The following is an 11848-nucleotide window of genomic DNA, read 5'->3' on the forward strand; positions in this document are numbered from 1 at the left end:
CCCGGGATATCATGACTTGACCATCACCCTCTAGAATGGAATGTTTTTAGTCATGTTTTCTTGGTTTGTTGAAAGTTTGAGGGAAACCTGTGAACAATAAAATCCTGTTTCAATTGTACATGAGCTGGGACAAGTGGTAAAGAGGTCAGCAGATCTTTCTTCTGCTCTGTCACCTTAGGCCTTGTCTTTGAAAGCTGGACTGCTGGCTGCCGTGGCTTCTGACACCAGCTTGAATGAACTTGCAATAATGACATAAATGTGTCATGGTGTGCCGTCACTGAAAAAGTACACTTGGCCAGGCTCAGTGGCTCATGCCTGTAATCCCAGCACGTTGGGAGGCCGAGGCAGGCAGATCATGAGGTCAGGAGATCAAGACCATCCTGGCTAATATGGTGAAACCCCGTCTCTACTAAACATGCAAAAAATTAGCCAGGCGTGGTGGTGGGCGCCTGTAGTCCCAGCTACTCAGGAGGCTGAGGCAGGAGAATGGCGTAACCCAGGAGGCAGAGCTTGCATTGAGCCGAGATCACACTACTGCACTCCAGCCTGGGCGACAGAGTGAGACTCCGTCTCAAAAAAAAAAAAAAAATATATATATATATATATATAGTCACCATATTAAATGATCATGTAGCCTTAAACCGCCTAGATTTTCCAATTAAATTAAACTACTCATTATCTCTTATTATGCGACCAATAAAGTGTGCAGTTGTGGCTTACTTTGCAAGTGGGATTAATATCTACTGTTTATCTCAAGATAAGTATTAGTAACATAACCTGGGGAAACCTTTTTATGCACCTTTCCAGAGCAAGGGAGGGAGAGGAGGACTAAAGTGTTAGAGGTATGAAGTTTTACCTTTCTAAACTGATTGTGAAGTATTCTAAACATTTGTATGGCTTTGTCTTTATAGACTGAAATCGCCAAGAGATTGAATACGATTTGTGCACAAGTCATCCCATTTCTGTCTCAGGAAGTAAGTAAAACTGTTCAGCTGTTAAAGTGCAATTATGTTGCTTCTCTGTTTGCAAATTAGCTAGTTTTAAGATGTTAATTTTATCACAAGGAACAAGTGTGAAGAACATCTGTTACAGCTGAAGTGTGTAAACCCCCTGCTAGTCTATCCAGCACATCTGAGGGCACACTGTGGAAATGGTGACAATAGCTCAACCTCCAAATTAATTTTTTTTTTCCTCTGGAAAACTGCAAAATGACTATCCAATGTATAGTTTTGCTTTCTTTTTTTTTTTTCTGAGACGGAGTCTCGCCCTGTCGCCCAGGCTGGAGTGCAGTGGCCAGATCTCAGCTCACTGCAAGCTCCGCCCCCCGGGTTCATGCCATTCTCCTGCCTCAGCCTCCCGAGTAGCTGGGACTACAGGCGCCCACCACCTCACCCGGCTAGTTTTTTGTATTTTTAGTAGAGATGGGGTTTCCCCATGTTAGCCAGGATGGTCTCGATCTCCTGATCTCGTGATCCGCCCGTCTCGGCCTCCCAAAGTGCTGGGATTATAGGCGTGAGCCACCGCGCCTGGCCGGTTTTGCTTTCTTTAAGTAGCATAAACTTGAGAGCTACTGAAAATTCAGGTGTCCTTTTTATCTTTTAAATAGAAAGCTGTTCTCATACTGACTTTTAAAAATGGTTCCATCAAGGTAGACTTTACTAGGGAAGCAGGTAGTTCTTTTGTACTTACGTATCAAGGCAGTTGTCTTAATACTGTCCTTGAAGGGGCGGATGATAATAGTCCAAAATACATTAACTTACTGAGTCATATGCATGTGTAAGCTATTTTGTTTAGTTACAAAGTCATAGAAGTTTAATCTTAACATTCTTTGAGGGGGGAAATCTCTTATGAGTAATCTGTGAAATTGACTCAGGACTATTGTATTTTAGCTTTGCCTTGAAAAGTTTACCTTCCTTTTGGATATAAGCTAGTAAATGCTGTAATGTGTTCTAAGTGTGCATGGGATGAATGTGTCTTCACACAGGGTGGAAAGCTTATTGGCCCGGGAGTTGGAATACTGGGTATCCTGGTTGGCATCTGTTGCTCCATGCTGGATGGTCACCATCTCGTTATTGTTGTAACAGCCTCTTCCAGTATAACCTTTGTCTGTCTGACATGACAGTAGATTTGTCTGCCGTCTGAATGTATTAGTAGTTGTTAGACTTCAGTGATCCAGGGCTCTATGTTACATTCTCATGCCTCCCAAAGTAAATGTATGGCTTTGTTTTTATTTGTGGGTGGAGTTGGGAGTTGGGAGGTGTGGGGTGAGTTTCCATCTCTGAACTGAGGCTGGAGTCCTTCCTTTGCCTTGTGGAGGGTGAAGAATCAAAAGGCTGTAAAAGAGTGAGAGGAATTCCAGGAGTTTCCGAAAATGACTGGGGGGGTCAAGATTGATTGATAGATAAGTGATCAACAGATTTAATGTTAAAGTTTTAGGTATTAAAATGGGTATTTTATTTGTTTATTTTAAAAATAGAGGTTTCACCATGTTGCCCACGCTGGTCTTGAACTCCTGGGCTCACCCCGTCTTGGCGTCCCAAAGTGCTGGGATTACAGGCATGAGCCACTGCGCCTGGCTGTAAAATGAATATTTTAAAATTGCTGTAAACTTATGGCCAAACTTATCATGGTGAACCTCTTCTGTGAAGAAGGACGATCTTCCAAATTCTGTTCTATTTATTTTTTAAGGTCCTATGTTATCATTCTTTATGTCCTTTTTTGTTTTCTACCATTCCAAGCCAAAATTTGCAGCCAGAAGTAGTGACTGGTGTTGTTTAGAAATAAAGGGCACTGCCATTCTCAGTTTTTCCCTGTGTTCTCTGAAAATAACGTGTGGTTGAGAAATTCCGCGTTTAAACCCCTCTACTTCAGCCTGCATTGCGCACAGCATTTGACTTTTTGTTGTTAGAATATACAATGAAGTTCTTGGCTGTTGCTAATGCCCTTTCTTCTCCTTGTTTTCAAAGCATCAACAACAGGTGGCCCAGGCTGTCGAACGTGCCAAACAGGTGACCATGGCAGAGTTGAATGCCATCATCGGGGTACGTGGCCTACCAGGTCTACCTCCTACAGTGTGTATAACCAGCTTTCATTTCTTATTAATTTGATGGCTTTATATATATATGTGTGTGTGTGTGTGTGTGTGTGTGTGTATTTGTGTAGCTTAACCTATTTGATAAGGGTGGGAGGAAGAGACTTGGGGTGTGCTAAGGTATATGGAGGAAGAGGGCTTAGCATAAGGAAGATGACAGGAGAAACATTTTAGGAGGGGACAAAAAATAAATCTATTAATTAAAAACATTCTTTTTAAACAGACTGGGGTCTTGATATTTTGTCTAGTCTGGCCTGGAACTCAAGTGATCCTCCTGCCTTAGCCTCCTGAGTAGCTGGGTCCGAGGGCAGGCACCCCCTTGCCCGTCCTTAAATCTACTTTTAAGTGGTAAAATAAATGTAGTTCATCCTGTGACACCTAAACCACCCTTGCTTCATTAGTCTAGTAAAAGCTTTAGGTTAGAATTTTAAATACTTTCCTCACTTCTCTCTTACAATGTGAGATCACAGTGAGGTCAAAATGGGTCTCTGAATTATCGTTTCATTTAGTTATCCTTGCTTTTTGCCTTTTGCTTTCTGGGGTATTCGAACCTACATAACTGTTGGCTCTTGTTCTTTCTTGCGCCTCTTTCATGAATTTTTAAGTGACAAACCAATGAAAAGAGCTCTCTCTTGCTGTGGAAGAAGTGTTAATTGTTTGCCCTAGTGCTCCCTGGCCTTTCACCCGGGTTCTGCTCTCCTCTGTTGAGTTCAGTTAGTGCTCCGTGCTGGCCACTGGTTGTCAATCACAAGTCATTTGCTCTGCATTAATGAATCTGGTGAACCGTGCATTCCATCCCCTGCATGAGTTCATCCCCTGCCCCCCACTGCAGGACCTGGGACGGTTCTCATGTGTTCTTCCCCTTCCAGACTAAGCCAAAGAAGGAGCTGAAACAAGAGACCATCCTTTCTGATTTTATTCATATGTGAGTGCCTTGAGCAGATTCAAATCACTCATTTATCAATTTATGTTAATTGCTTGTGAGATGATGCCCTGCTGGTCTTTATAGTTCCCTCAGACACTTTGTAATGATAATTAGACATGCTGCTGTACGGATTAAGAGTGCCATAGTCCAATGACGGCCACAGACAATGGAACCAGTTAATCCATCAGAGCTTAAAATTACATCCCAACTGGAGATGGAGAAAAAACATAAGAGCCAAGGAGGATTAAAGAACGAGCCTCAGCTTGAAAACTCTCCTTTCATCAGTTTCTCAATTGCAGATCTGCAGTTGGGTTGTCTGTGGTAAGCTATTGGCAGTCAATTAGGTGAAATAAACTAGGAGGGTGACCTTCATTTCCTTTTAATAGCTTTTTCCTCCCTGAAATGGGGAGCTTCAGTGGATTTTCAGCTTAAATTTTATTCAAGCTGCTTTATTACACTTGACAGCTTAGCTCTGCATAAACAATTCTCCCTCCTTTTCCCCCCAGATCCAGGCACTGCCTTCCCCCTCCTTCAGTATCACATTTTTGACTGTTACTTAGTGGGCTCTCTAATCACATTCAACAAAAAACACAATTACATCTGCATTTGTCTGCTGCCTTCTGTACCCTTTTCTTGTGTAATGAATTGCTTTATTTCAGAGATCAAATCAAATATTCACTGGTACTTTCGCATGTACTGTGTTTGATTAGCAAAGACTAATAGTGAATTGTACTTGTAGCTCAAGCACAGAATTTTTTCACCCAAATGAATGAGGATGGAAAAGCCTGTTTTGATTAAAGGAAAACATATGCAAAGCAGTTCTCAAGTACCCAGTTAAACTTTGTGGAACATGTTTGTTTTCTGATAGACTCTAAATTTCGACATATAATTTCTTGATGGTAAAACTCTGATGTTTACATTCTCAAAGGCACCGCCCAGCTCTCGTGAATCTCCTTCGCACCTACACTTTAGGAAGGAGGAAATCGTATTAACCAGATGTTCATAGGTAATACCCAGTTTGAGCTGAATCGGAGAATAAAAATAGCAGATCTTTTTCGAAGGGCAAATGAATTTCTAATTTTACAAATGGCTTTAGTCCAGGAAAAATGTTGTGGAGGTTATTATAAAGGCAGGTTAGCTCTGGGTGCCTTGGCAACAATAAACCAAAGTGGTGAATCAGGCGCAATGCAAACGAGACTTAACACCCATTGCGTGTCTTGGGCATACTGGCGTGTGCGGTTTTTATCATTGTAATTTTTGGATTAGTATATGAATTTATGTCAGAAGGCTCTTTTCAAGTTTGTAGTGATCAATAATTATCCCACACCTTAAGTTTCATGCTGTGGCATATGCTTGATTTTTGCTTGAAAGGAATTGTGTGCGTCCTGGAAAATCGAAGTAGCATAAAATTGGGTTGACAATTCAGTGGACCTTTGCACCCCTTCATTGAACATGCAGTGTGTCAACCTGTCTCCCCAGAGGGGAGGAGGTACCGGGAGACTGTCTGTTCCTACAAGCAGCAGCTGCACAGAGTAAATGCAGCCTGGTTTGATAGCAGCTGTCAGTATTGTTCAGGGGCCGACTTAGGGTAAAGAACAATGGGAGAGGCCACGCTCTTAGTCTGCATCCACTTTCAGGCTAAGAAAAGAAATAGTAATTTAACGGTTTAGACATCTATTACAAGTGTGAAAGATCATGAAAGAGTACCCTTTAAAATGCAAATGAGCCGAAACATTCTCATTCCCTTTAAGGTACAATCAAGGAGCTTGACTGCTTGCTTGACAGGGCTAAAGATATTTCTTCTTATCAAACCTGGAAAAAGTAAATCTTCTCAAGGACATCCACCTTCTAGGTTAGTTCGAGGTGTGTCTTGGTCCTGCGGGTGCTCTTTGAGGAGGCAGAGAGAGGTTATATTTTGTCTGTGCTTGTTGAGGGAATTAGCAGAGTCCCCATTTCTCACCAGCATAGAAATTGTAGGTCTCCTGTCTGGCAGAAAATACTGAATTTTAATTCTTTCTCACCGTAGCACCTGCCTTCAACTTACATAGAGTATCGGTATTTAAGAAAAATAAGCTTCTTAGATATTTGATACTGGAGAGACTATTGAAATATTTCTGTAGACCTTTTTTTAAACAGCTTTGACAGCAAATCTGGTGACTGGCAGAATAATAACTACGGTCCTACTTTTTGAATTTTGCTTCTTACCAATTCTTTTGCTATTAAATGTGTTGTAGTCTTGTCACAATGAAAAGGCTAATTTATTGTGCAAAGGTGTACAAAATTTGTACGAGGTTTATTTGGTTTGACACATAGCTCACTTAGGCCTTAGCAAACAAGTCGCATTGTGAGAAGGGAACTTACTTATTTGAGACCTTGAGTTTTTAGATCAGGATCGTTGTTAAACCATAAGCAACATTTTTGTTTGTTTTTTAAAATTTCTACTAAGAATGGTCAAAACAAAATTGGTTATTAAACGTTGTAACATCTTATTTGTGGAATGGCTAATGGCTGCCTGAATGCAGGAAGAATTGATAGAAAGACTCTTCAAGACCACTTCTCCACTTTGTTATTTGGGGAGTTTGCAACTAAAAGCTCTCTTCTACCTGCTCTGATAGGTACTGAATAATTGATTTCAGTTGGGATTGGGATTTCAAATATTTAGTGTTCTCTTAACATCACAGATAATCGAGGGATAATATAGAGAGATACATATCTGTACACACATAGATTTTTTTTTTTTTTTTTTGACGGAGTCTCACTCTGTCACCCAGGCTGGAGTGTGGAGTGCAGTGGCCAGATCTCAGCTCGCTGCAAGCTCCGCCTTTCGGGTTCACACCATTCTCCTGCCTCAGCCTCCCGAGTAGCTGGGACTACAGGCGCCCGCCACCTCGCCCGGCTAGTTTTCTGTATTTTTTAGTAGAGACGGGGTTTCACCGGGTTAGCCAGGATGGTCTCGATCTCGTGACCTTGTGATCTGCCCGTCTCAGCCTCCCAAAGTGCTGGGATTACAGGCTTGAGCCACCGCGCCCGGCCTAGATTTGTTTTTTTCAGTTGATGTCTAATTGTAATATAGTGAAATGCACAGCTTGATTTTTGACACCTATGTATACCCGGTAACCCACATTCCACAGTAAGGGGGTGGTTTCCAGAACCCCAGTGGATTCCATTATTCTTACCAGTTTTTCCCCTTCTCCTAATGAAAGATAGTTGCTTTTTTTTTTCTTTCTTTCTTTCTTTTGGCATGTGAAAGAAGAGCTAAAGATGGTTGGGGGTTTTTTTGGAGACAGAGTTTTACTCTGTAACTCAGGCTGGAGTGCAGTGGCGTGATCTCTGCTCACTGCAACCTCTGCCTCCCATGTTCAAGCAATTCTTCTGCCTCAGCCTCCCGAGTAGCTGGGATTACAGGCATGCGCCGCCAAGCCCAGCTGATTTTTGTATTTTTAGTAGAGACAGGGTTTCACCATGTTGGCCAGGCTGGTCTTGAACTCCCAAACTCAGGTGATCCACCTGCCTCAGCCTCCTAAAGTGTTGGGATTACAGGTATGGGCCACCGTACCTGGCCATAAAGATGGTGGTTTTTTTAACTGAAAAGTTAAAAAAGAATCAGTCAATTACATTTAAAAAAATATTAATAGTAAACAATGGCACAGTTGTATGTTTTATTTCTAACCACCTGTTGTTCCATTTCATGGTGTTTTTGGTAATCCACATAAGAATATTTGCACTGTGTTGCCTTGGACAAAGCATGGGCCTTGGGATCAGATGGACTTGGGGAGGATGCTTAGCTGCCGTCTATTAGCTTTATGACCTCATATAGTCAGTTAACCTCTACAATGTCCCCCATCCGTGGATGGTAATACCGTCTCTACCTTCCCTGCTTTTGTGGGGATAAGACCCTGGCTGGCAGTCTTCAATGAACATGTGATCCTGACCCCTTGAACTGCAGTTTTGTCTGCCTGGTTTTCCTAAGTGCTTGTAGCAGATCCGTAGGTCCAGTTGGTCAAGCCCTGCTCGGGGATGGTTGTGCCAAGCAGCAGTTCACCCCTTTGTCTTGTTTAGTGGTTACAGGGATGTGGATGTTTGAGATTGGACCCAGCCAGATGCTCTGCTCCTGCCATTAAGTTGTTGTGCATGAATGACAGGGACACAATAGTGAAAAAGGACGGCCATTTAGCTTTTGATGTACAAACTTAGAAGTTCAAAACCACAAGAAAAAAGTTAAGTTTGGGGAACAGATGGAGACAGAATTGAGAGCAAAAATGTGAAGACATCATTGACTTCCTTACCTAACATGAGGAAGAAGGCAGACAGTGCCATTGTTGACACAGAGAGGTGTTATAGGAGTCATTCTGATAAAGTTGGGAAGGAAGAGAGTTAGAAGAGATGGCCAGATGACCAGTGGGGATTGTCCTTCCCTTCCACAAAATGACAGGTTTCTATTTGTGGCCTCAAAGCTGACAGTTGGGTGCAAGACAATTTGAGCAGTTTCCTGTGGTAATGCCTGTGAACTTTAGGAGATCAAGAAATTTGGGTTTGTTTACATATAACCTATGTACAAGAGAGAGAGAAAAAAAAAGAAATTTGGGTTTCGGCAACCTCATTTTTCTTTCTCACTTATTTGGATGTAGTCTGACTTATTTTTCATGAACATAACCTTGGTCAAGGCATATGGGGCTTATATGGGAATCTGTTTATTGATCAGATTTCTATGTTCCTCCTCCATAGGCAAATACCTGATTCTGTATATTTTAAAACAACTTAGTATAAAATTAAAAATAAGTCTAGGGTATTTTGTGATGTCTGGCTAGATGTTTTCGTGTAGGGGATGGCTGTGAATTCAAACTCCTAAAACATTTGTAGAAGGAGCCTGTCCATCCCTAAGAGATTGAGTTGTAGACCTAAAGGGCTCTCCACTGTTGCATGAGATGATTGGTTTAAGGATTAGTAAAATGTTGGATTATTTTTCTCCTTTGGCTGTAGCTGTCAGCTATCTATGGGATTGTAGTGTGTGAAGTTTAAGAGGATGAGGTTAGCCTCTTATTCTTATGAGTATGCGGTTAATCCCTGGAAAGCCGTCAATAACCCAGCCGTAAGTTTCTTTATAAAACAAATTCTCCCTAGGAGAATAATGCATAGCCTGCTACCGAGAGAAGACTAAATAGCTACAACAAACATGGATCTTCTAGCTCTACTAACTTGTATTTAGTGACGTACTCTCTACTTAAATTACAACAATCTAGCACTTTTATTAAATTTCCACAGGGAAAGAGCAATATTGCAAAGAAGTCTTCGCAGCCCATCTCTCCTTTGGTTAAGTTTGTTTGTCTGTTTTTACTGAGAGCACAACTAGGTGCCTGACAAATGCAGAACTTTTCCTGAGTGTCCGGATTATCGTCATCACGCTTTGTAGTTATTAGAAAAGTGTTGAAGCATTTACTTTTTAATTTCCCCACGTATTTCTTTCCTTTTTTAAAAAAAATTTTAATTTAATTTTAAGTTTCGGGATACATGCACAGGATGTGCAGGTTTGTTACATAGGTAAACATGTGCAGTGATTGCTGCGCCTGTCAACCCACCCACATAGTTTCCTGTGATTTTTACTTGATTCCCTGGAATAAAGCATTATATATTCTTCTTTTTTCCAGAAGGAGGAGAAAAGCTTCAGAATAGAAAATAGAGTACCCCATTATAGGAATTACAGCCGTGTATTTTTAAATTTTTAATTTTTGTGGGTACATACTATCTGTATATATTTATGAGGTACAGGAGATGTTTTGATGCAGGCATACAGTGTTTAATAAGCACATCATAAAGAATAGGGTATCTATCCCCTGAAGCATTTATCTTTTTTTTTTTTTTTTTTTTGAGACGGAGTTTCTCTCTTGTTTCCCAGGCTGGAGTGCAATGTTGGGATCTCGGCTCACCACAGCCTCTGCCTCCTGGGTTCAAGCAATTCTTCTGCCTCAGCCTCCCCTCACAAGTAGCTGGGTTTACAGGCATGCACCACCATGCCCAGCTAATTTTGTATTTTTAGTATAGACAGGGTGTCTCCATGTTGGCCAGGCTGGTCTGGAACTCCTGACCTCAGGTGATCCACCCACCTCAGCCTCCCAAAGTGCTGGGATTACAGGCGTGAGTCACTGTACCTGGCCAAATTCACCTTTTTAAAAGCATATACTTAAGTGGGTTTTAGCATATTCACATTGCTGTACAACATCATGACTATAAAATTTTTCTAGGACGTTTTTGTCACCCTATAAAGAAACTCCATATTCATTACCATTTATTCTTCATGCCTCCTCCCCTAACCTCTGGCAACTACCAATGTGCTTATCCATCTCTATGAATTTGCCTGTTCTGGACATTTCATATGAATGGAATCATATAATACGTAGCGTTGTATGCCTGGCTTCTTCATGTTTCCAAGGTTTATCCATGTTGTAGTATGCACCAGTATTTTAGTCCTTTTTATTGACAATTAACATTTCATCAATATACCACAGTTGCTTATTCATTCATAAGTTGATGACATTTAGGTGATTTCCACTGATTGTCTATTATGAATAAGGCTGCTGTGAACATTTGTGTACATGTTTTTGTGTGGGCATGTTTTCTCTTGGATTTGTCTCTGGGAGTAGAATTACTGGGTCTGTGGTAACTTTATTCACTTTTTGAGCAACAGCCAAACTATTGTCCAAAGCGGCTGCATCATGTTGCATTCTCACAAGAGCGTATGAGAATTCCAATTTCTCTATATGATCTCTGCCATTTACTGTCCATCTTTTTTATTCTATGCATCCTAGTGGGTGTGAAGCAGCATCTCCTGTTTTTGATTTGCATTTTCCTGATGGCTAATGATGTTGAGCATCTTTTCAACCAAAACCCGCGTAGTTTTTGTAGTGGATTTACCATCACATGGCTTGTCATAGCCTTAATGGCCTTCCGGGGAAATGGGATGAGCAAGGCAGTGGTCGTGCAGGAGGAGTTGGCCTGTGTGGATTAGCTGAAATGGAGAAAGAATAAAGACAGGCCAGGCATGGTGGCTCACGCCTATAATCCCAGCACTTTGGGAGGCTGAGGTGGGCGGATCACCTGAGGTTGGGAGTTCTAGACCAGCCTGACCAACATGGGGAAACCCCGTCTCTACTGAAAATACAAAATTAGCTGGGTGTGGTGGCACATGCCTGTAATCCCAGCTACTCGGGAGGCTGAGGCAGGAGAATCGCTTGAACCCAGGAGGCAGAGGTTGCGGTGAGCCGAGATAGCGCCACTGCACTCTAGCCTGGGCAACAAGAGCGAAACTCCGTCTCAAAACAACAACAACAACAACAACAACAAACACCCCACCAAGTACCAAGTACCGTTTTAGCAAATTTCAAGTATACAATACAGTATTATTAACTATAGTCTCCGTGCTGTACCTTGGAAATCCAGATCTTCTTTATCTTGGGTAACTGAAACCTTGCACCCTTTGACCAACCTCTCCTCATTTTCCCCTACCCCTCCAGGCAGCCACCATTCTACTCTCTGCTTCTGTGAGTTGTACTCTTAGATTCCACGTAGTAGGGAGATTATGCGTTATTTGTCTTTCTGAATCTGCCTATTTTGCTTAGCCTACTGTCCTGCAGATTTACCCATGTTGTCACAAGTGGTAGGATTTTCTTCTTTTTCAAGGCTGAATGGTATTCCATTGTGTTTGTATGTACCACATTTTCTTTATCTGTTCATCCATCAACAGACATTTGGGTTGCTTGATTATCTTGGCTCTTGTGAATAGCGCTGCAGTGGTCATGGAGTGCAGATGTGTGGTATACTGATTTCATTCTCTTTCT

The 11848-nt window shown here is 41.7% G+C and overlaps 1 protein-coding gene across 11 annotated transcripts in view; it reads left to right on the forward strand.

Moving 5' to 3' along the window:
* Positions 1-11848, forward strand: part of TLE1 (transducin-like enhancer of split 1 (E(sp1) homolog, Drosophila)) — a 107136-nt gene that overhangs the window by 35255 nt on the left and 60033 nt on the right. For 8 of the 11 annotated variants that reach the window (XM_011982778.1, XM_011982781.1, XM_011982783.1 and 5 more), the window contains exons 5-6: positions 912-974; positions 2967-3041. In XM_011982778.1, the coding sequence (XP_011838168.1) occupies positions 912-974; positions 2967-3041 (138 nt within the window). Of the gene's footprint in view, positions 1-911; positions 975-2966; positions 3072-11848 lie in introns of all 11 variants that reach the window. The other 3 variants (XM_011982776.1, XM_011982777.1, XM_011982785.1) reach the window with 2 other exon arrangements.

The sequence above is a fragment of the Mandrillus leucophaeus genome, unplaced genomic scaffold (genome assembly GCF_000951045.1).
Source record: "Mandrillus leucophaeus isolate KB7577 unplaced genomic scaffold, Mleu.le_1.0 Scaffold242, whole genome shotgun sequence".
In the NCBI taxonomy this organism is placed as follows: Eukaryota; Metazoa; Chordata; class Mammalia; order Primates; family Cercopithecidae; genus Mandrillus; species Mandrillus leucophaeus.